General features: G+C 37.9%; 1 protein-coding gene across 1 annotated transcript; it reads left to right on the top strand.

Annotated features, from left to right (window-relative positions):
- Positions 1-4,665: 4,665 nt before the first annotated feature.
- Positions 4,666-10,103, top strand: LOC137738946 (heat shock 70 kDa protein 15-like). The gene is made up of 10 exons (XM_068478415.1): positions 4,666-4,810; positions 5,986-7,173; positions 7,306-7,533; positions 7,647-7,742; positions 7,838-8,059; positions 8,482-8,676; positions 8,759-8,905; positions 9,021-9,170; positions 9,243-9,373; positions 9,531-10,103. The coding sequence occupies exons 2-10, from the start codon at positions 6,004-6,006 to the stop codon at positions 9,757-9,759; spliced, it is 2,568 nt and encodes an 855-aa protein (XP_068334516.1). The 5' UTR covers positions 4,666-4,810; positions 5,986-6,003; the 3' UTR covers positions 9,760-10,103.
- Positions 10,104-25,434: the final 15,331 nt, after the last annotated feature.

Raw genomic sequence — 25,434 nt, 5'->3', positions numbered from 1 at the left:
ATTTCGAATGTAGAACCTTCCTCAACTTCCGGATAACTAATGCAACTTGGTATGTTAGTGGCATATGCTGTCAATGAATCACCTAAAGGCTATCCAGCCTCTAGAATAACAAAAGTCATTGTTTCTTTATTGTGCAGATCCCTAGAAAATAAAGACTGCAGAAAAGTCCCCTGCAGGGAAGGAACCTACTGTAAATTTTGCTCTCTGCGTCTCCTTCTTAAATACTGCTCAGGTTCTGGATCAAATGGAAACAATTTCTGCCCTGCTAAACAGGTGCTAACAATGCACATATTGTTGTAATATGCACTGCATTGCTGCAATATGTAGAAAACAATAAAAACGAAATTTTTTTTTTATAAATATTTTTTATATACATCAATAACTAAATCAAAATCAGATTAGAACATATTATTTTAAATAATCCCCAGCAACTACACCAATTTCTTGATCGGTATTTTACCACACACGCAAAAGGGTAAAAAACTCCTATAATACTTACAAGAATGACAAGGATATTGTAGTATAAATGATTCTCGCAAGGTCGTTCTCCATAGGAATTATTAAATAATTCGAAGCAAACCAAATTCTAATTAATTATTGTAATATGGAAATTTGAGATGATTGATTTTTATGATCTAATTTAATAAAACGAATTTAATTAATGGAAGTAGAAAAATCTGCAATATTAAAGATGAGGAAAAAAAAAGAAAAATCAAGTTAAGAAAGCACTAGGGATCCACCGTCACCTTAACAATCCTATATAGTTCTCCCAATTTCTTATGACCTATATATGCATATTTCGAAGGTTAGGTTTTCCTAATATATGCCTACTTGGACCCCCAATATAGAGTGTACATCAAACATCCAATCCGTTTGTGGTATTCAGATCAAATCTTAACATGCACAACTCATTAAGTTTTGTGAAACCTTTTGACAAACCATGCAACCCTTAAGACATGGTATTCATCCTAAGTGAATTTGCACATATTAATCACAAGAAACCTTTGTCAATTTCAGGAACCGACCTCCGACCAAAATTGCATCAAATTCCTTTTCTAAACATCCTAATGGTCGCGAATCATCAAGACACTTAGACAATATAAATCGGTGATTAATAACTCGAAAATCTATATGCATATAATGATAAGAAAATTGAAAAGAAACTATATATTCTTGTTAAGGCTCGTGGCCTCACCCTAGCAAAAAGAGAATTAATTATGCATATTCATAATAAAAATCACAAAGTTCTTTATTGAAATAATAAAAGATCGAAAACTCATTGAATGAAAAAGTTTGAAAATCTCTACGCTTGGCCAATTTCCTCTCCCAAAGAACGCACGGAGAAGAAGTAGTTCATAATTAGGGCTGCTTATTTAACCTAGTAAAAATTAAATCCTCGTAAGAAAAGGTCTTCCAATCGAACTAGGAAACTAAATAACTAAAGTAAAATAGGAAACATATCCCTAAATTAAATGGTAAAACTCGCCTAAAATCTGCACAGCTACGTTTTGGGCCCCTAAACTGCTCCAAAACCGGCCCAATTTAGATGGATTTAAAGTTTGGAATATTTTGAACACTTCTCCAGAATGCCACGCACCCATCAGAGGTCATCTTGGGCTCCAAAAACGCAATTTCAGTCCAGAAACATCTCTTTCCAGCACCGCGCACTGTTCATTTATTCCATCGCCAAAAAGTAACCGCTTGGTAGAAAAATCCCAAATTTTGATACGAACACGCCAAAAGACACACGAACGTCCTTCAATTTGAATCACTCCAAAATTCGTCTGCTTGATCATGTTTTGCTCCAGAGGAAGTCGAATGTTCTATATTGGAAATATAAAACAGAGTATCAAAATTCTACCAAAATAATTGCCAAAACATACTAAGAATAGGGTAATATATATATATATATATATATATATATATATATATATTTTGTGAAACCTTTTGACAAACCATGCAACGCTTAAGACATGGTATTCATCCTAAGTGAACTTGCACCTATTAATCACAAGAAACCTTCGCCAATTTTAGGGACCGACCTCCGACCAAAATTGCATCAAATTCCTTTTCTAAACATTCTAATGATCGCAAATTATCAAAACACTTAGACAGTACAAATCGGTGATTAATAACTCGAAAATCTGCATGCATATAATGATAAACAAATTGAAAAGAAACTATATATTCTTATTAAGGCTCGTGGCATCACCCTAGCAAAAAGAGAATTAGTTATGCATATTCATAATAAAAATCACAAAGTTCTTTATTGAAATAATAAAAGATCGGAAACTCCTTGAATGAAAAAGTCTGAAAATCTCTACACTTGGCCAATTTCCTCTCCCAAAGAACGCATGAAGAAGAAGTAGTTCATAATTAGGGCCGACCAAGCTTATTTAACCTAGTAAAAATTAAATCCTCATAAGAAAAGGTCTTCCAATTGAACTAGGAAACTAAATAACTAAAGTAAAATAGGAAACATATCCCTAAATTAAATGGTAAAACTTGCCTAAAATCTGCACAGTCACGGTTTGGGCCCCTAAACTGCTCCAAAACCGGTCCAATTTAGCTGGATTTAAAGTTTGGAATATTTTGAACACTTCTCCAGAATGCCATGAACCCATCAGAGGTCATCTTGGGCTCCAAAAACTCAATTTCAACCTAGAAACGTCACTTTCCAGCACTGCACACTACTCATTTATTCCATCACCAGAAAGTAATTGCTTGGTAGAAAAATCCCAAATTTTGATACGAACGTCCTTCAATTTGAATCACTCCAAAATTCATCTGTTTGATCATGTTTTGCTCCAAAGGAAGCCGAATGTTCTATATTGGAAATATAAAACAGAGTATCAAAATTCTACCAAAATAATTACCAAAACATACTAAGAATAGGGTAAAATATATAATATAATATTGGCTCATCAATGAACCAACACCAACATTTGCTAATTTTTTGTATCTAAATGTTGGTTCCACTTGAAAAGTGGATGCAACTGCTAAGTGCAATGGATGGTTGTAATATTTTTTGTATGTCTGTAAACAAAAAGCTTTCAACCTTTTATGTTTGAATTGTACAAATTAAACATTTCATCTATAAACCTTTTCCAACCTTTATGTTCTCAATAATGTTAATGTTTTGTGATACAATTTTTACAACTTTCAAACACAGTGTTAAATACAATTTTCAAACCTCTGGCAACGCGCGGATGACCCATTCTGGTATATATATTAAATGACATGAGGTTTACTTGCACACTATCAACGAAAAATTGACGAAATTAAAACTTGAGCTTAACTCCTCAAAGATGAGAAGGTTCTTAAGCATTAGATCATATCAAAAGCACTCCTAAGGAATAACATAATAGTGATAGATAATTGTTTAATTATAACTGAGTGCAAAGAAGGTTAATTGAGCTACTGGCCAACAATGAGTAATTAACCTTCCGTTCCATGAGCTATTTTATTAATCTAGCGCAACAAAGTGCCCACAAGGAAGAAAGAAGCAAATGACACAAAAGACACTTGTATTCTTTCATTTGCTGAGATGTTGAATAAGTTATTAGTGCCCTGTTCATCCCAGCAATGAATTTTCCATCATGTCGGCTCTTGACACCCCTGAGTTTTATTTCCAACTCACGTCTACGTTGATTTTCACTCATGGAGATAATAGGGAGAACCAAGTAAGCAGGAGATACTTGTCTGCTCTCCATTTTTCTTCTCATTCGTGTTCTTCATTATGGTCATTCTAAATTCACATCAAGCCATTATAAAGATTGGGCAACCTGCACAGGTGAGGGGGCCTTGTATTCAATTAAACGTTAATGATCTAAGTTAGTTAGAGAGCTTTAATATGTATGCTCATGTAAGAACTTGAAAAAAGTAACGAAAAGAAACTAATTCTCAAACTCTCTTTGTCCTTTCTTACTTGAAGTGCCTCTCTGACCTCTAATGCCGGTGCATGAATTCAATCGCCCAGGTGCCAATGAACTTCTCAGAAGGAGTTACAGGAGGACTAAACAAGCTCTATAGTTGCATGTTGGAACCAAAATATTGTCACTACAACAAATCTTCACAACAAAATAAAATATGACAATCATCATGGTTACCTTGACCCATTCTTTCAACATGATCATTAAATGTCTTTGGCCCCAGTCATTTTGTCAAGGGATCTGTAGTCATGCATTGTGCTTATGTGCTTATGTCATCTTCCAAGAAATCACTCCTCCAACTAAGAGGAACAAGTAACCAAGAATTGATCTATCAACACATGTAGCAAAAGCTGAACATGAATAACCGATAACTTATAAATTATTAGATTTTGGATATGTGATCATATAGTATTTTGTTCCGTGCAAATATGGCATCACTTTATTTGCAGCTTTCGAGTGATCCATCTTGAATTCAACTGCAAAACTGATGTCTGATGTGCTACAAGTACGTGCATACATCACACTTCCCACAACGATACAGAGAGAATACTCCTCTACCTTTCTAATTTCGCAAGTCCAAAAGAACTTTCTAGAAGAACAAGCATCTCTCTAAACGCCTCCAGCACCTTCCTAACATTAAAAAACAAATTAAATTAAATTAAAAAGAAAAAAGAAAAAAAAAATATATATATATATAGATATAACATGCGCAAATTATACAAACAAAAAAAAAACCGCATTAGGTCTCTCTTGCAACCTTCTCTGTTTCTCCACAAAAGCGTTCCCGCAGAGGCTTCGAGAAACCCTACCGAAGCTCTCTCTCTCTCTCCTCCTTCTCGCTCCTCCCGTCCTCAGACTCTCTGTGGATCTCCCTCGAGGTACGCTCCCTAAAACCCTAGACTTTGCATCGGATCAGATCTCTATGTGAAAATGCTGTTAGATCTGATGTAGATTTTACCGTTTCCCGATTTGGATATTTTACGCTGGGTTTAGCCTCGGTGGGGTTTTGATTAATTTAAGTGTTGAACTGCCTCACTTTCTGCTGCGATTCAATTTTTTGCTTATATCTTTTAGGGTGTCTATTTTTGGGTTTGAGCTAGATTCGGTGAATATACGATTACACTAGTTTGAGCAGATTCTGGTGATTAGATAATCATGGGGTTTATTGACTGCTTGGGTGATTAGCGTTGGTTGGAATTTGCAATTAGGATCGGTTAATTTAAATTTTTTTAAAGATTATTGTTTTGTATGTTATGCAATTTGAAAGGGGACGGAGGGGTTTTTATCCAAGATTTGCGGAGGTGTAATTTGCGGACTTATTTTTCTGTTTCCTTTAGCTACTGTATTATTTATTTCTGATACTGTAATCACCGTGAGGACGGTGAAGATATTCATCATCCGATTTTTGGTTGTTTCTATGATTGAATGGTGGTTTAAGGGGTTCTGATTAATTTAAGTGTTGAACTGCCTCACTTTCTGCTGCGATTCAATTTTTTGCTTATATCTTTTAGGGTGTCTATTTTTGGGTTTGAGCTAGATTCGGTGAATATACGATTACACTAGTTTGAGCAGATTCTGGTGATTAGATAATCATGGGGTTTATTGACTGCTTGGGTGATTAGCGTTGGTTGGAATTTGCAATTAGGATCGGTTAATTTAAATTTTTTTAAAGATTATTGTTTTGTATGTTATGCAATTTGAAAGGGGACGGAGGGGTTTTTTATCCAAGATTTGCGGAGGTGTAATTTGCGGACTTATTTTTCTGTTTCCTTTAGCTACTGTATTATTTATTTCTGATACTGTAATCACCGTGAGGACGGTGAAGATATTCATCATCCGATTTTTGGTTGTTTCTATGATTGAATGGTGGTTTCCCTTGTGCTTTGTTTGAACTGGTGTTGTTGATTCCACGAGTTTCAGTTGTTTAGTGTATGTGGGTTCTTGCTTGATTTGGAATTTCAGTTTCAGTTGTTTTTATTGAATGTGGGTTCTTACTTGATTTTGAATTTTAGTTTCGGTTGTTTACTAAATGTGGGTCTTACTTATTTTCCAGATTTAAAATTCTGCAAGGATGAGCGTGGTGGGATTTGATTTTGGCAATGAGAGCGGCATTGTGGCCGTAGCCAGGCAGAGGGGTATTGACGTTGTGCTCAATGATGAGTCCAAGCGTGAAACTCCGGCCCTTGTTTGTTTTGGTGAGAAGCAGCGGTTCATTGGGACAGCTGGGGCTGCTTCAGCATTGATGAACCCTAAGAACACAATTTCCCAGATTAAGCGCTTGATTGGTAAGCAATTCTCTGATCCTGTGTTGCAGAGGGATATCAAATCATTGCCCTTTGCTGTTTCTGAAGGGCCTGATGGATATCCATTGATTCATGCCCATTATCTGGGAGAAGCAAAGACATTTACACCTACCCAAGTTCTTGGAATGCTGTTTTCCGATCTGAAAATCATAGCCGAGAAGAATCTCAATGCAGCTGTTGTCGATTGCTGTATTGGGATTCCAGTGTATTTCACTGATCTCCAAAGAAGAGCTGTTATGGATGCAGCAAAAATTGCTGGATTGAACCCTCTTCGCTTGTTCCATGAAACTACAGCGACTGCTTTGGCTTACGGTATTTACAAGACGGATTTACCAGAAAATGACCAATTGAATGTTGCCTTTGTTGATATTGGGCATGCTAGCATGCAAGTTTGCATTGCTGGTTTTAAGAAGGGGCAGCTGAAAATATTGGCTCATTCCTTTGACCAGTCTTTGGGAGGTAGGGACTTTGATGAAGTACTGTTCCACCATTTTGCAGCAAAATTCAAGGAAGAGTACAAAATTGATGTTTTACAGAATGCAAGGGCTTGCCTTCGCCTTCGTACCGCTTGTGAGAAGTTGAAGAAGATGCTTAGTGCAAATCCTGTGGTACCTTTGAATATAGAGTGTTTAATGGAAGAGAAGGATGTTAGGGGAATTATTAAGCGGGATGAATTTGAGCAGATTAGTATTCCTATTTTGGAACGTGTGAAGGGACCTTTGGAGAAGGCCCTTCTTGATGCACAGCTTTCAATAGAGGACATTCACACAGTTGAGGTTGTCGGTTCAGGCTCTCGTGTTCCTGCTATAATCAAGATATTGACAGATTTCTTCAAAAAGGAGCCTAGGCGAACTATGAATGCAAGTGAGTGCGTTGCCAGGGGTTGTGCTTTGCAATGTGCAATTCTTAGTCCAACATTCAAAGTTAGAGAGTTTCAGGTGAGTTTAACTCTTGCTTTGTATGTGAATTTGTTTCCATTAGTTGAACCAATCTGTATGTTGTCTAACCTGCTGGCTTTTGCAAAAAATTATGTTTTGTTATTAACTAATGCTATCCCATTTAATATGAAGGTTAATGAGAGCTTCCCATTTTCAATTTCCTTGTCCTGGAAAGGTTCTGGTCCAGACGCTCAGAACGGAGCAGCTGAGAACAACCAAAATACCCTTGTTTTCCCCAAGGGAAATCCTATCCCAAGTATCAAGGCCCTTACATTTTACAGATCGGGCACTTTTTCAGTTGATGTGCAGTATGCTGATGTTAGTGATTTGCAGGCACCTGCAAAAATCAGCACATATACGGTGAGTGGCAAATTGAATATTGGATCTTAAACTTGTGCGCTCTAATTTCTCTCAACGCTATTAGGTTATCTGCCAGATATTTCCTAACATTCTACTACACTATACATGTGCAGATTGGTCCTTTCCAGTCCGTTAAAAGTGAGCGGGCAAAACTAAAGGTTAAAGCTCGCCTAAATCTGCATGGGATTGTGTCTGTAGACTCAGCAACTGTAAGATTGTTAAAAGTTAAAAGCATTTTGTGCTTCTAGATGTCTTTGGTTGATTATTCTTTCTAATTCTATTTGCTTTTCTTCACATGCTGTAGCTTTTGGAAGAAGAAGAAATTGAGGTTCCTGTCACAAAAGAGCAAACAAAGGAGGCTGCTAAGATGGAGACTGATGAGGCACCCAGTGATGCGGCTCCCCCAAGTACCAAAGAGACTGATGTGAACATGCAAGATGCTAAGGACACTGCTGATGCTCCGGGTGCTGAAACCGGTGTTCCCGAGTCAGGGGACAAGCCTGCGCAAATGGAAACTGATGCGAAGGTCAGTCGTCATGATTCATATGTGTTTATTCCATTTGTTATTTGTTATTTTCCTGGACCGTGGGAGGGCAATAGTGTTTAGCTACCCAATTTGAGTCATCTATATGTGGACTAAGGAGATGAATAACTTATGCCTAACTTTCTATGCTTTGCTTTGATATAGTCTACTTGTGCTAAGCTTTTCGGTGATCATTCTTTTCATGTTCAATTACGTTAACTATGGGGAAGGGTTGTCAAAAGTCATCATAATCTTTTAACTCGTATAATCTACATTTAAAGTCATTACGGAGAAGAGAAGGGATGATGGACTGTACTAAGTGTCGTTTAAAAATTCAGTTTTGGAATGGTTAAATGCTATCAGTGGTTTTATTTGGTTCTGTTTGTGGGGACTGCACTCTTAATGTCTTGGTTTTTGCGATGCAGGCTGATGCTAAAAAGATAAAGGTAAGGAAAACAAACATTCCTGTGACAGAGTTAGTTTATGGAGGGATGCCACCAAATGAATTGCAGAAGGCAATTGAGAAGGAGTTTGAAATGGCCTTACAAGACCGTGTTATGGAAGAAACAAAAGACAAGAAAAATGCTGTTGAGGCATACGTGTATAGCATGAGAAGCAAGGTAGTTTGCTTGTATGTTCGTGATGCATTTTCATTTTTATTTTACCATATTTTTTTGCTAAATTTCTCTTTTGTATTGCCAGCTCAATGACAAGTATCATGAATTTGTCACTGAATCCGAGAGGGAAGCGTTTATTGCTAGACTTCAGGAGGTGGAGGACTGGCTGTATGAAGATGGTGAAGACGAAACCAAAGGAGTTTACATTGCCAAACTTGAGGATCTGAAGAAGGTGAGGATTTTCTTCTTTTAATGTGTTTTGGTGAGAAGTTCTCTGTTTTCTCTTGTCCAACTTGATGTTGTTGGTTTTGATTCTTTTGAGCATTGGTGATTTTTTCAAATTGCAGCAAGGTGACCCCATTGAAGAGCGGGTCAAGGAGCATGCGGAGAGGGGAACAGTGATTGATCAACTTGCTTACTGTGTCAATAGTTACAGAGAAGCTGCAGCATCAAATGATGCAAAATTTGAACACATAGATCTGGCTGATAAACAGAAGGTAATGGACTCGACTTGGCCTTGCCCCAGTCTCCACCATTTCAACTCACAATATTCTTTCTGTGTTGTTTAGGTATTGAATGAGTGTGTTGAAGCCGAGGCCTGGTTAAGAGAGAAAAAGCAGCAACAGGATTTGCTTCCCAAATATGCCAACCCAGTACTCTTATCAGCTGATGTGAGACGGAAGGCTGAAGCAGTTGACAGGTACTATTTCTTGCATTGATAAATTTGTTTTCTTTGGTTAGTTGACTAACTGTTTGTCTTAGACAACAAGAGCCTATTGCTTATTCATAAAGTCTTTTGGAAGCCTTTGGGATATCTGACAGTGGTAACCTTTTCTTTTATCCACTTTTGTTGACAGGTTCTGCAGACCGATAATGACGAAACCCAAACCAGCACCAGCCAAGCCAGCTGCTCCTGAAACTCCGCCAACCCCACCTCCTCAGGGAAGTGAGCAACCTCAGGGCGGAGATGCAAATGCCAATCCCGGCCCCACAGAGAATCCTGCTGACGGCGACAATAAGGTGCCACAGGCTTCTACAGAACCAATGGAAACCGACAAGCCAGAAGCTCCCCAAAGTTCTGCGTAGTTCTGTAGAGTATCCGCCTTTCTATGGTTTTTATGGCGTTTCAGGATTTGATTCTTTAGCATAATACACATCCATTTTGAGCCTTAAAACGCAGTTTGGACGGAGAGGGAGAGGCCCATGGTGTGCTAAATGGATGATATACCTCTAGGTGTAAAGCCTTTTATCTGCTTGTGGTCTGTCAGTTTTTAATTATTGTACCGTACAATTGGTCTCTAGAATTCCGGATTTTTTGTGAAGGGTTTTGAAGAGAAATTTTACCCTCGGGGTCTCTTTCGCCTCTTATGATGGGATGGAGACCATTAGACCTTATACTTTTTCATTCTAATCTTGTTTTTCATGTGTCATTGATACTCTTTCTTCCTATATCTTTGAATTTATCTCCAAAATTGCTCCATTTTGTTCTGCGAATCATGCATTGATGCTCTTGCGGACAGGTTTTGAAATTTATAGTAGCATTTTGTTGGCATGCGAATATGTGCGTCAAGGTTCTCTTCGATGCAACGTTCAGTGCGCTTTCGTTGTCGCCTGGTGGAAGTGTAGGTTTAGGTCTGAGCCGGGCTTTTTGATTTCCATTCTCACCGGCAAAGATGATTTCTGTAGTACTGAGTGACGAGATTAGAATTGTAATGGGAACTTTGAAGATGGGGCACGTAATAGAGATAAGATTCATCGTTACAAGTAGGTTTAATCAAAAGTCGGTGATCACACTTCTATAATAGAGACGGGGCTACCTATACAATTGGAACGTTCATTCTAAAACTCAACTATTATAGCGGTAGATGGTGGTTGTATTAACAATGATTACACGGGATGGTTGTAAAAATACTGGTTGAGAGGTAGGGATGATGGCGGAGGTGGTAGCGGTCATGTTGAGGGTAATGGGTGAATTTGGTGATGGTGGTGCGAGATGGTGACAGCGATGGTGGCTACAATGGTGAGACGGTGGAAGTGGTGATGACCATGGTGGCAGGTTGTGGCAGTAGATAGTATGGGGGGTGATGATGGTGGTGGCGGAGGTACATGTTATGGTGGCCATGCTAAGACGGTGGATATGGTGGTGACGGGCTATGCTGGCTAGGGGGATGGCGGTTGAGGATATGGGAGTACGACAATGGTGGTGGGGAGGTGGTGGTGTCAAAGATGGTGGTCCAGGGGGTGGTGATGGTGAGATGGTGGTAGTGATCTACCTTTTCATAACACTATTAAAATCACTTTAAAAGTAATTAGGGACAAGAGAGCGGCAGCAAAAGTAACAGCAACAGTAGTTCCCATTGTCTTGTCTTGGCGCTCTCCCTCTCCTGTCTCTTCCGTTCTCTGCTTTCACTCCTTCCTACCTCCTCCGTCCTTCTCTTGTCCTTGTTCAAATGACACCGGCGCGATTGCTACTTTCCTGTAACTCCGAAACCGCAGCTCCTGTCGCAAGATTTTCGTTTGAAGGCCGTCCGGAACAACATTATTTTACACTTATCATTGCACTAATTAGCATGAATGGAATCATCTACTCTGATCCGGAGGTGTAAATTTGCCTGCAAAACATTGTGCATTATGGTAAAATTGGTTGCAAATTCGTCTACTCTAAATTAGCAACTGGGTTTTGTTTTTCTTTTTAAAATATTTTTTTTTTTACAAACGATAGAATAGTCTACTCTAAATTCATCTAAAATACGAGGAGGGGGATTTGAACTTTGGTGCAACTGGGCTTTGATTGAATACACTTACTGAATGTTGTGTGATAACCTGTTTCTGTGTTGTGATTAAGCAGAAAGTGAGATAGTTAAAATGTTCCAGTTGCCTAGAGCAGCATCTGGGGAAGAGCGAGACTTTCCCGTGAAGTAGAAATATGTCAAGGAAGGACCCTTCAGTTTCACAAAGATTTTGAAACTTTTCAAGTGGGGGCCTGATGCAGAAAAGGCGCTGGAAGTTCTGAAGCTCAGAGTGGATCATCGATTGGTTCTCGCGGTCCTCCAGATTGATGTGGAAGTGAATGTTAAGGTTCAGTTTTTCAAGTGGGCTGGGAAGGGAAGGGCAATTTTGTACCTTGCAAAGCTGCTTAGATGCCAAACGTTTGCCTCCTTCATGTTTTTTGTTCCCACGTTATGTGTTATTATAATGCTTCTTATTGTCTGTTCTCATTGATCGTAACATGTATGACCCTTTTTGCAGGGCCAGCGCAGGTGTAGATCTCCAGTTGACAACAATGACGATATGCACAAATCACATTAAAGGCAGGACAATGCTTTCCCAAAGAGAAGAAACCAGGAGGGTGACTCTTATGACAGATACAAGCTGCAGAGCAGCAGTGAAGACGAAACAACAGATGTATCCCAATCTGCCCCAAAATATTATTCAAGCTCAATAGGAAGTACATCCTGGGATGAAGCAGATACCAGCAAGATGCCCTTCTACTCCAAGTTTATTCCACCAACTTACTACAAATCAAGACCTGAAAAAAAAAAGGAAAGTAGCCACATCGAAAAGGAAACAGATCACCCTCCAACTTACTACAAATCAAGACCTGAAAAAAAAAGGAAAGCAGCCACGTCGAAAAGGAAACAGATCACCCTAGCGATGTTTCAGTTGGTGAAGATAATACACAACGAAGATCAGTAAGGAGGGGAAACTTGAAACCACCACCAGGTCACGAGAATCTTGGCAGGAATGATAAAACTAGACGTGGAGATGATAGTGATTCAATGGACAAAGAGGAGAGAATAATGGATGGGTTTTTGATGCATTACAGCGGGAACAGTCACCCTATGAATTGAGCCAGATGAAGGGCAGTCTGGACGATGATGATGCTGGTGAATCCGCATGGAACAGAAGCAGAAGATCTCAGAGAGAAGCTCCGTTAGCCAGAGCATCATCTCTCCCACCAGAGCCTACGAGTCCAATTGAGGCACCGAAAAAGCATGGCCGAGCATTTTCCTTCACACCAGATGTGCACGTGCACCCAAAGCTACCGGAGTACGATGAACTGGCAGCTCGAATTGCCGCTCTTAGAGGAATATAGAAGAAGGACAGCATTAGAAATTGAAGTCTGTAAAAGTTTACTTGGTATCATCTTCTCTACCTCTAATAGGAAATATTATTGGAGTTTGATATGTCTATCAACATCCATTAATCATTAGTTTGCTGATCATATAACACTGTAAAAATCCCGAAAGTGTCATGGTTGAACTTTAGGGTTCACAATCTAACACTACTTTAGATATAAAAGTTTGTGTTTTCCTTTCATGGTTTATGTTGGATTTTTAGTTCTATGATCATGTGAAAATCTGGCGCTTGGAATAACTGAAACTAGTGATAATGTGAAATGGTTATATTTAGATTCTACGACAAATCATTAGGGCTGAAAATTTTTCTCAAAAATCCCAAATCAAATAAAAAAAATCCCGATCTCATACCGAAAAATTCCCAAACCAATAATACCAAAATTTTTGGGATCCATGTTGAATCGATCCCAAGCCTTTTGGTACTGGAATCGGGATCACATATTCAATAGTTTAGGAATCCCGAACCAAACCGAAACGAATATACATATATGTATATATATATATATATATATATTTTTGGTTGCAAGTATATTGAATGTTGAATTTAAGTAGTTTGATAGTAGACTATATTAGAATAGAAATATGAAACTAAGTAGTTTGGAACTTTGGAACATCAATTTGACTGGTTATGAATGAAATCGTCTTTCAATTGATATGAGGTAAAAAAAAATCTAAATTTCAATTGATATGAATTGGGATACAAAATTTTAGGCCAAAAGCCCAAATTTTAGATCATAGCTCTAAAATATCAAATTTCAACCCAAAAGCCCAAAATCGAAAATTCAAATCCGATCTATCCTGAAATACTGAAAGCATTTTGAGAATCCCGAAAATTGAGAATACTGAAATTTTGGTTCAGCATTGGTCTTCAAATTCTTGTCCCGAAAATTTTCAATTTGGGATTTCATACCGAACCACCACTACAAATCACATAAAAGTTATAACATTTTTTAAGCATTCAACCGTGCATTTGAGATTTGTGTTTCAGTCTACCAGAAACTTGCTATATTAGCTCAGCTCGTAATCGTTGGCATTTCTAAAAGTGATGAGTCTAGCATATACTCATTGCTCGCTAACCGAGTATACTTGCTAACATTTCCTTAGAACTGAATAAATGGAGGTTTATGAGCAAATGAAAAAGAATGCTTTGTACTAATGACACCTCTCACTAACCTCTCACTCAACATATTTGATTATTAATAAGAAAAGAAAACTAACGAAAAATTCAAAAAAATTGTAGTTTTAATGAAAAATGACAAATAAAGATTTAGTGAATAGTATTAGGGAAAGGTAAAAATATGATTTTTCGTTAAAAATGAACAGTATCAGAAATGTTTCGTTAAAATTTCCTATTAAGAATGCTTGTACCGATAACATTAATGAAAAGAAGAGGGATATTTTCAACCAAAATATATATATATATATAGGAAAAATCCATTAAAATATTAGCCCATCTAAATAGTTATAAACCCAACATTTAAGAAAAACATAGGCCATATTAACAAGAAAAACAGCAGCCTAGCCCACTCCAACAAAAGCAATAGCGTAGCCCATTCAGAGAGAGGCGCAAACAATAAACAAACAACAGCCGAGGAAATCAAGGAGAAACAGCCCGTCGCTGGATGTCTCTCGCCAGCAACCACTGGAGTAGCCATCTATAGGAACCAATCGAAGGTGGGTCCATTGAGATCCAAGCAAAACCAAAATAACCCCACAAAAACAAGCACACTCGAAGCAAAAGTCAGATTTTAGATTGCCGCAACAGACCGAGCCATCTAGATTCGTACCACCAGCAACCACACATGGAGGAAGAGTACTAAAAGTAGTAACAAAGGGATGAGAATGACCAATGGATGTGTGAAACATCCTTACTACGACAAAAGTCGTAGAACACTTTGCCCAAATATTCTGGCATACTGGTAGAGCAGTGGGTAATGGGGTAGCAATCCAGATCCCTAATCGGGTCCAAAACACGAATGGCACGTTTCGTAAGGATAATTAGAATAAAAAAGCGAAATAGAATTCCGACTATAGAAAATTCTAGTGTTTACCAAACATTGGAGAATAAAAGATTTGGTGGGACCCACGTAAATTTTGGAATCTTTTGAAGGAAACGATAGTAGATCTCATTAATCATATCAAAATACAATGAAACAAGCATATAAAGTTCAACAGGATGAGTCATAATCCTCCAAAAGTACATCAATTAAAATACTAGGAGGAGAAGTCATCCAATCGAAAGTGTTCTCCACCAATAATCCAAAGTGGGCAAGTTTATGAGCCGCCATGTTGGCTTAACAATGAATGTGGGTAAAAGGCACTTCAATGACTGAGGGGGCTAAAACTTGGATGTCTTCCACCACTTGACCAATGTAGGATAGATTAGTAGAAGGATCACGTAAAGCTTCCACAATCTGAAGAGAATCGCTCTTGCAAATTAAATTTGCAAACCCCCTGTTCATTGCCTAAATAAAACCCGTCCGGACGGCCACCGCTCTGCTTGTAATGGAGTGAAGATATCCAAAGACTTTCCCCACGAAGCTGCCACAAAACTACCATTTTCATCTCTAATGATCAAGCCGAAACCCCCCACTTTACTCTTACCTAGGCCTGGCAAACAGGTTGTGTCTGTCATTTTCGTGTAACACCTGTTATCTTAACGGGTCATGTCGTGTGACGCCCGTTATCTTAACAGGTCAGGTCACTACCTGACCCATTATGACCCATTAAGAAAAATATATTTTTTCCTTAAATTTGCACTTACCACACATTGCCACATAAATATCATTTCAAAACATTAAAACACATTTATCGTTTAAATATTACATCTACACTCGAAAATAAGAGCCTAATAAACAAATTTCCATACACTATTAGTCTATTACAAAATATTAAATGTGCAAGGATATGCAAAATGAAAGAGTTTTTGTTTTCAAGGTTGTGAAGCCTTTCTCAACAGTTTAAACCTTGCCAATGGAACTCAAAACTTGCATGTTATTCCTTTTACAAAATCCTCAATTTTCATCGATCATCATGACATAAGATTTTGTGGTATCCACTAGTGTAAATATTTTAAATTGAAGATCGAATTCATTCATTGTATTCATATAGGGTGAAGGAGTGTAGCTGTAAAAATCATCAAAATCGAAGTTAAAATAACCGTTAAATCGTGATTTTTCGTTGATATCCGTCGAAAAGTTTTCCAGTTACTTGATATCTGAATATTTGTTTTTCGTGATTTTTGGCGTATGCAATCTTGAAGCATATACAAAAAACTTTGGCGGTTGGATCATTGAAATTAGTTTCGTAGAATGCGTATCCTATCAAAACGATAGATTCACTAACACTTAAAGAGTTTATTCATACTTGCATTAAGTATAATATAAAATTTTGTGATATCCACTAGTGTAAATATTTTAAATCGAAGATCGAGTTCATTCATTGTATTCATATAGGGTCAAGGTGTGTAGCTATAAAAAATCATCAAAATCGAAGTTAAAATAACCATTAAATCGTGATTTTTCGTTGATAATCGTTGAAAAGTTTTGTCCCGTTACTTGATCTCTAAATGTTTATTTTTTTGCAATTTTTGGCGTATGCGATCTTGAAGCATATACAAACAAGTTTGACGGTTGGATCATTGAAATTAGTTTTGCAGAATGCGTATCTCATCAAAACGATAGATTCACGTGTAAATATTTTAAATTGAAGATCGAGTTAATTCATTGTATTCATATAGGGTCAAGGAGTGTCGTTGTAAAAAATCATCAAAATCGGAGTTAAAATAACCGTTAAATCGTGGTTTTTCGTTGATAACCATCGAAAAGTTTTGTCCCGTTACTTGATCTTTGAATGTTTGTTTTTTGCAATTTTTGGTGTATGCGATCTCGAAGTATATGCAAACATATTTGATGGTTGGATCGTTGAAACTAGTTTCATAGAATGTGTATCCTATCAAAACAATAGATTCACTAACACTTAAGAGTTTATTCATACTTTCATTAAGTATAATATATCCACTAGTGTAAATATTTTAAATTGAAGATCAAGGTCAATCATTGTATTCGTATAGGGTCAAGGAGTGTAGCAATAAAAAATCATCAAAATCAGAGTTAAAATAACCGTTAAATCGTGATTTTTCGTTGATAACCGTCGAAAAGTTTTGTCCCGTTACTTGATCTCTGAATGTTTGTTTTTTTCAATTTTTGGTGTATGCGATCTTGAAGCATATACAAACAAGTTTGACGGTTGGATCGTTGAAATTAGTTTTGTAGAATGCGTATCCCATCAAAACAATAGATTCACTTTATTTATACTTTCATTAAGTATAACATAAGATTTTATGGTATCCACTAGTGTAAAGGTTTTAAATTGAAGATCGAATTCATTCATTGTATTCATATAGGGTCAAGGTGCGTAGCTGTATAAAATCCTCAAAATCGGAGTTAAAAACTGTTAAATCGTGATTTTTCGTTGATAACCGTTGAAAAGTTTTGTCCCATTACTTGATCTCTGAATGTTTGTTTTCTGCAATTTTTGGCGTATGCGATCTCGAAGTATATACAAACATGGTTGGCGGTTGGATCGTTGAAACCAGTTTCGTAGAATGCATATCTCATCAAAACAATAGGTTCACTAACACTTAAGAGTTTATTCATACTTTCATTAAGTATACCATAAGATTTTGTGGTATCCACTAGTGTAAATATTTTAAATCAAACATCTAGTTCATTCATTGTATTCATATAGGGTCAAGGAGTGTAGATATAAAAAAATCATCAAAATCGGAGTTAAAATAACCGTTAAATCGTGATTTTTCGTTGATAACCGTCGAAAAGTTTTGTCCCGTTACTTAATCTCTGAATGTTTGTTTTTTGCGATTTTTTGGTGATGCGATCTCGAAGCATATACAAACAAATTGACGGTTGGATCGTTGAAATTAGTTTCGTAGAATTCGTATCCCATCAAGTTCAATGGTATGTGTGTGTGAATATATATATTTATTTATTTATTAAGTAGATTTAAATTTATTTATTTTGTACGTATAACACTTAAGAAATTGAATGATATGTATATTTAAGCCGATCCAATGGTCACCAATTTTTAATATTTAATTTAATATATATATATATATATATATAATTATAGTTTTTAGGGGTATAAAATTGTTAAATTAGTATATATAATTATTATAGTATTTTCTAAAATTATAAAATTAATATTTTGTTTATCGTGTATCGTGTTACCCACGTGTATACCCGAACCAACCCGTTATCTTAACAGGTGCTTATCGGGTTACCCGATAACGACCCGATTCGTTATCGTGTCGACCCAAACACCTGTTAATTTTGTGTCGTGTCGTGTTGGGTTATCGGGTCGTGTCAAGAATTGACAAGCCTACTCTCACCATTCCAGGCCCCATCAATATTTAGTTTGAGGTGTCCCGAGGGTGGAACTGCCCATTTCAAAGTGGGATGTCGGGAAGGGTTTATGTGGTTTGTGTTGGCATTGGCAGTAACAAAATTCTGCCACCAATGAAGAGCCCAAGCAACCACCACATCAGGATTTTTCCCATCGCCATTCCAAAGCTTCCCATTTCGAGCTCCCCATATTGCCCAGAAAATCATCATGGCTGATTCGAAATGAGAGGATTAGAGAGAACCAGCGATTTCCATAGCCCATTCAAGAAATGTAGCGGGGGAGAAACCCCATAATGCTATCCCCAAGTGCGAAGACATCCATGCACATTTAGCATAGGGATAGTCCTTTAAGAAATGGAGAGTAGATTACGTTTGATAGTTGCACTAGACACACGCCAAATCCATAGAGATATGGTGTTTCCCCAGATTTTCCTTTGTATGAATTATGTTATTACAGAGTCGCCAAAGAAAATCCTCACCTTAGGGGGAATATTTGCCTTCCAAACCTTAGCCTAAAGTATGGAAGTGAGCCTCGAGGATGCGGAGGAAAGGGCCCCATTATTTATCAAGAACAACCATCCACGTGTGGTATGATACCTACTTCTCACCGAGAATTTACCATTGTTCTCAAAATGCCATATTAAGTGATCAAGAAAGTGGCGGAGGCTTAAGGGTATGGCACGGATCGTTTATACTTCCGTATTGGTAAAAAGAGACCACATCAGGTCCAGGTTCCATGTCCCTAAAGAGTGAGTGAGTTGACAGACATTCTGGAGGATACAATTAGTGGGCTTTGGGGAGAAATGTGAAAGGTGGACCGGAGAGGGACCCAAGGATCCTCCCAAATTTTGGTTGATTTGCCACACCCCACATGCTATCTTAAGCCCAAGCTAAGAACCTTCTTGGCAGTGTATACACTCTTCGAGCAATAAGAAGATTCCAGGAATACCATAGCGTTTAAGAGACTTGAGTTTGGAAAGTACTTCGCTTTGAACACTCAAACCACCAGCGATTGAGAATCGGAGATAAGCCTCTATCTCTGTTTAGCAAGTAAGCCGAGATTGAAGGCATAAAGGTTCCTAAAGCCCAATCTCCCTTCAGATTTAGGAAGGCACAATTTATCCCAAGAGTACCAATGGATCCATTTCCCACCCTTACAATCATTCCACCAAAAAAAGGCTACCAACCAGTTCAAATTGTCACAGAAGTATTTTGGTAAAAGGAAGCAATTCATCATGTATGTAAGAATGTCTTGGGCCACTGCCTTAACATGAAGCTCCTTCCTTGCCGTGCTTACAAGTTTCCCCTTCTAACTTGGTAGGCACTTCCAGAGTCGTTCCTTGATTTAGGCAAAGCAAGCACTTTTATTCCTTCCTACCAAAGTAGGCATTCTCAGATAACGTTCATGTCTTTCTACTCTTTGCACCTCTCAAGCATTGGCAAGTTTTGATTGTATATCCCTTTTAGCATTTTTTGCTAAAACATACTTCACTTTTAGCAAGGTTCACTTGTTGTCCTGAAGCCAATTCATAAGTGAGGAGGAGTTCCGAAATATTGTGGCATTTAACTTCGATTACACAACAAAAGAGTACGCTATCATCAACAAATAACATATGATTTATGGTTAGGGGATTGGCTCAGATAGAGATCCCTTGGAGTTTCCTTTCTCGCTCCTGTTTGGCAATGAGGCTTGATAGGCCCTCGGCGCAGAGAAGAAAAAGATAGGGAGATAAGGGGTCTCTTTGCCTAAGCCCCCAAGTGGGGTGGATGTAACCCATTGGTCGACCATTCACAAAAAAAAAGTAGAAGATCGTAGAGATAAACTGCATCACCAAGTTCACCCATTTCTGCGAGAATCCCATGGTGGTAAGAACACTCTTAAGGCCATTCGATGCGATTATAAGCCTTACTTATATCAAGCTTTAGGGATATAAAACCATTTTTTCCTCTTTGGTGCTTGGACAACCAAGTGGCAATCTCTGCCGCAAGAAGTTTATTATCCGAGATATGGTGGCCTGGGACAAAAGCTGTTTGGGTGGGGGATATGATCTGGGTGAGGATCTGTTTCAACCGATTGGCCACAACCTTAGAGGTGATTTTGAAAATCACATTGCAGAGGCTTATCGGTCTAAAATGGGAAAGATCCCTTAGAAGCTTTACCTTTTGGTATCAGAGAGACATGAGTGTAGTTTATATGTTTTAGCAACTTCCCAGATTGGAAAATGTTAATGATGGCCCTGGTGACATTGGCCCCAACGATCCCCCAAAACTTTTGAAAAAAAAAAAAAAGAGGCATTCCATCGGGCCCCTGTGCTTTGGAGGGGTGCATTTGGAAAAAGGGTCGCCTTAACCTTATCTGCAGAAATTGAAGCGTCAAGTTTTATGTTCATGTCGTCGGAAATCCTAGAACCCACCGATGCAAGGACCACGCCCCCCAGGTTAAGGGGAGGAAGTGAACATGTCCCCAAGATAATTCAAAATTACCTCCTTTATGTTGTGATCATCCGATACCCAAGTCCTATTTGAATCATTTAGGCCCTTTATTTGGTTTTTTTTTTACTTCCGAAAATTAGCTCGTTGGTGGAAGAACTTTGTGTTTCTATCTCCTTGTCTCATCCAAAGTATGCGTGATCTGTTGTGCCAAAAGGTTTCCTCCTGTCCCCTCAACCTATCAAGATCATCTAATAGATTTTCTCTTTCGGCAATGGACTCTTTAGATAATGATTGGGCAAGGATGAAACCCAATTTAGATCTTACACTTGTGATGTCATTACGTCTCCCTTTAACAACAACTTGCTGTCACTTAAGAAGAGCAACCCTTATGGTTTTAATCTTATGAACCACTTGCTACATTGGGACGCCCATCACTGGACAATCCCAGGTTTCCTTAATGACCTTCTCACATTTGTCGTGGTTAGCCCAGTACTCCTTAAAGTGAAACTCATGATGACCATTTCTCCTCGATGTTGGCTCGCCATCAACATAGAGAATAATAGGCACATGATCTGAAGTGTTAGGATCTAAATGAGTGACCCTGGCACTTCCAAAAAGATTTTTCTAGCAAATAGATGCTTGAACCCGGTCTAACCACTCCTTGATTCCACCCGAGCGAGTTGTGACCCAGGTATGTAGATTGCCATCAAAACCCAAATAAAAAATACCACAATCATTTAGAGTAAACCTGAATGCAAGAATCTGATTTATGGGAGGAATGGGACCCCCTTCTTTCTCATGAATGTGCAATAGCTCATTGAAATCACTCATCACCACCCATGAATGCGAGCAGCATGAAGCTAAGTCATGGAGAAAATTCTAGGATTGGGATCTATCTGTTGTATTTGGATGCCTGTAGAATCCCGTGAACCTCCAATAAAAGGGATCCCCAATGCCCCCCACCTCCGCATCGATAAATCCTTTAAAAGATGATAAGATTCGAAGGTTCAACTTATTATTCCAAAAAGGACAAAGTCTTCCAGAACTACCTTGAGAACTTACACTAAAAACTGTGTCGAAGCCCAGTATGACTTTCAAAGAAATAGCTGAAGAGACTGAGGATTTAGTTTCACAAGGAAAAACCAAAACGGGAACTTGCTGCCTGATTAGATTTTGCAGCGCTTGAACTCGTCGAGGGTTCCTAAGCCCGCGACAGTTCCAAAGTAGGATTTTTATGTTTAGCAATGCGGCTGAGCCCTGTCAGCCACCGCTGATTTAAATTTTTTGTACCCTTTGTTTCGCCTGTGAGTTTTGCATCCCTCTGTCTTGGAGATCCTCATAGAGGGCATAATAGGGTCCTTAGTGATCAGTTGGTCCTCATAAGCCATATCACTCGAGTTCAAATGAGCAATGTAGCCTGCATAATCCTCTCGCCCTTTATGTCTTGTGCCTTTGCTTTTCATATTAGTAAGATGTAAGAGACATCCACTTTTTGGGTTAATAGCGAGTCTGACCTTTTTGTAGGGAGGAGAGACCAAGTCATTTTGTTTGTGGCCATTGGATTGGTCAACCAAGATAGATGCCTGACTTAGGGAGGCTTCATCCACCTCAAGGATATTAATACTTGGAAGATAGCAGTCCATTACCGAAAACTTTGTTGAGCTGGCCCCTACTCTATCCTAGAGAAACTCATTTGCATTTTTTAAGGCCCAATGGGGGACCCTATTGGGATCACACCAATCATTATCCAACGAAAGCCCATTTATAGCGATGGTGAGTGTTCCTTTCAAAAATTGAGTCTTGAAGCTATCGGGGTGCCATATGTGCCCATAGTCTGGCAACAACTTATAGCAAGAAAACAAGTGTTGGTCAACAACCTCATTTGAACCGACAGTTGTGTTATGAGGGGTCACATTTGTCGTAAGCTTAGAGGTGGCAGGTGCAGAGGTGTCAGGTGCAAAAATGTCAGGGGAGACAAAAGGGTCAATCTTTGGAAATTATTGTTTGGTCCTTTGCTTTTCGGCGAGCCAAAAAATTATTTGCCGGTAAGTCTATTTCTTCCTCCGATAGGCCGTAGAAACATCCGACTCCCTATTCCCACTCTTGACGCCAACGGGGTTCCAGATTTTACAGTTGGTCATAGCATCGAAAAAAAAAACGAGCTCATTCTCAGGGGACAAGGGGCATGTAAGTTTTTTAAACGGCTGTCTCCAGATGGAAATGGTGGTGCAGGGTGCGTGCAGCCATTAGAATGGCCAAGGAGGCCGTACCTGTAACAAACGATCGAAGCCTTTCATAGCGAAGTCGAATCATGTAGGAACCTAATTTTGAGCATGGCACAGAAAAGAAGGTCATAAAGGCTTGGAAGTATCAAAATCCACCCTCATTCGTAGAAAACCCCTAAACCCAGTTACCAAAGGGTCTTCCACCTCCAAGACAACACCGATTTTTGACACCAAACTTCTTGCGTTCTTTACTGTGCAAAACGTTCTCGGGATCCCATGCGCTTGTACCTAGTAGATTGCTTTATCCGCTTGTATATCATCAAGCGAATGGTAAGAAAGTATAGTTTCACAGAAAACGTATAGTCCCTAATGAACCAGGAATTTCCTTCCAGGAGCTTTTTGGCCACGGCTTCTTCTCCTACCGTGATTGTGTATATGTTATTTTTAGCTTTGGAAATCCTCACAACTCCCATCTTAGTCCAAGCCGATTTTAGGACTTCCTTTACCATGATTTGTGAAGGTTCATTGTCAGCAGTGAGATTACCGACAAGCTGGATGTTGCTCTCAAATCTTTCCTCAAGATCGAGGCTATCCTCCAATGTGATGCATAGTCCATCCAACACTTCCTTTTCATGATCCATTTCTCAAACTGCAAAGCCCAACCCCAGCAATAAACTGAGTAGAGAAACAATCTAGATAGGATATTTAGTAGAACAAAAATAGGCTACACAAATTAACAGGCATAAACGCCTATGTTGAGATTGTAAAAATCTTCACCATTTTCAGAAGGAACAACATGTGGGGAAGCAATTGGATACCCTACAATTTGGTGGGAATTGAATTTTGGGTTATTAGGGAAATCATAATGAATTTTTTCTCCCTATTATACCCTCACTTATTTCTAAAATTTCAAGATTCCTTTGCATTAGCCCAACACTAACTTTTGTTCGCTCAGCCAAGAAAAAAAAAATAAAAAAATAAAAAAAAAGAATTATAGTTTTTCTCACAAAGTTAAAATAAATAAAATTTTACCCAAAAAAATAAAAAAATTAGCACATAAAATAGATTACTAGTAAATTTTGAATCTGCTTCCACAAATCAATTGATTAGCTTGGATGAGGATAGTGATCTTGTTCTTATGAGGCGCAACAGTAAGGTTTCACTCGTAGTGGTTGATTTGTTTTGAATTTACTTGAGCTGGTTCATTTGTTTTGAATTTACTGCTTAACCAAAACTAGTAATTCTTATCGAGTAAATGCCACTCTAGATCTTTTCATTTTGTTTTGTTTGCTCTACATATTCATCCAAAATGTGCAGAAGTATCTAATTCAAGTGTCAGTTTGCAGGTAAATTTTGTTATTGTTGCTGTTGTTGGTTTTTATATTGGTTTTAAGTTTTGTATAGTTGCAATATGTTCATACCGACCCTTCAAGTGTGGAGGGCAGAACTTGTGTTATCTGATTTTTTGTTGCTTAAAATGTTTACATCATCTAAACTTCATGGAACTGTTTATTTAGAACTTGGTGTTGGTACAAGTACATTAATAATATATATGTTAAGGATAACTGATTATATTGTATATGTTAGTAAATGATTCGTTCACATTCGTTTCAGATTTAAGTCAATGTGTGTTCATGAATATTTAGAGCGTATATATACCTCAAATTGTGGGTAGGGTTCTAAGTCTTTTGTGCTTGCCTTTTTTTAATTTTTAAAATAGAAATCCTATATGCCTTTAATATACCAAAAGTTTAATATTTGAAGCAATTATTATATAGAGTGGGCTTTGATTATGAAAAGAATAGGTGTCAAATTGAACGGTAACTACATTCTTATATTGGGTTCTTTTTTTCTTTTTTTATTTTTTTATTTTTTTACTTTTTATTTATTTTTTATAATAATTCCTTGTTTGTTTCATAATTCTTAAAGTCTATCATTTAACTATAACTGGGCTTTGGTTTTTTCTACATCACGTGTTATACTTAGAGTTGAAAAAGCGCTACAACTTCAGTCTTGATGATCTCAACATTGTTGCAAATCATTATTTACATTTCCAAGGCTTTCTATGGTTAAAGGGGGTAAGCAATGTTCATGTATCAAGATGCACTAGTATCATGATTGAGGGGTTTATTTTATTGTTTAGTTTTTCATCCTTTTGCCTTAAAGTTAGTTTGGGTTTTCAAAGGATGGTGAATGTGGTTATATGCCTTGCTTTGTGGGAAAATGCACTGACATTAGATACATTCCTCAGTATGTAAGAGAGTATGATAGAGGAAATGATGTCAAGCTTTGAAATCAAGGATTATAACAAAACAATATTAATGTAAACCTTCTTGATGTAATGTCCATCAATACAATGATCAAAGGTTAAGTTGAGGGCTAAATGGATAGTTTTCACCTCTTATTTTTATTCTTAGAAATTAGAGCATTGGTCCCCAAATTAAAAATTTGCGATTGTTCATCCTTGAACTTGTCACAATGTGGGGTGGAGCGAACTTGTCCAAAATAAAAGGTTTTAAAGAGCGGGTTACCTAAAAGGACCGT

This window comes from Pyrus communis, chromosome 7, assembly GCF_963583255.1.
Source record: "Pyrus communis chromosome 7, drPyrComm1.1, whole genome shotgun sequence".
Taxonomy (NCBI): Eukaryota; Viridiplantae; Streptophyta; class Magnoliopsida; order Rosales; family Rosaceae; genus Pyrus; species Pyrus communis.
This window is presented reverse-complemented; position numbering and strand designations above follow the sequence as displayed.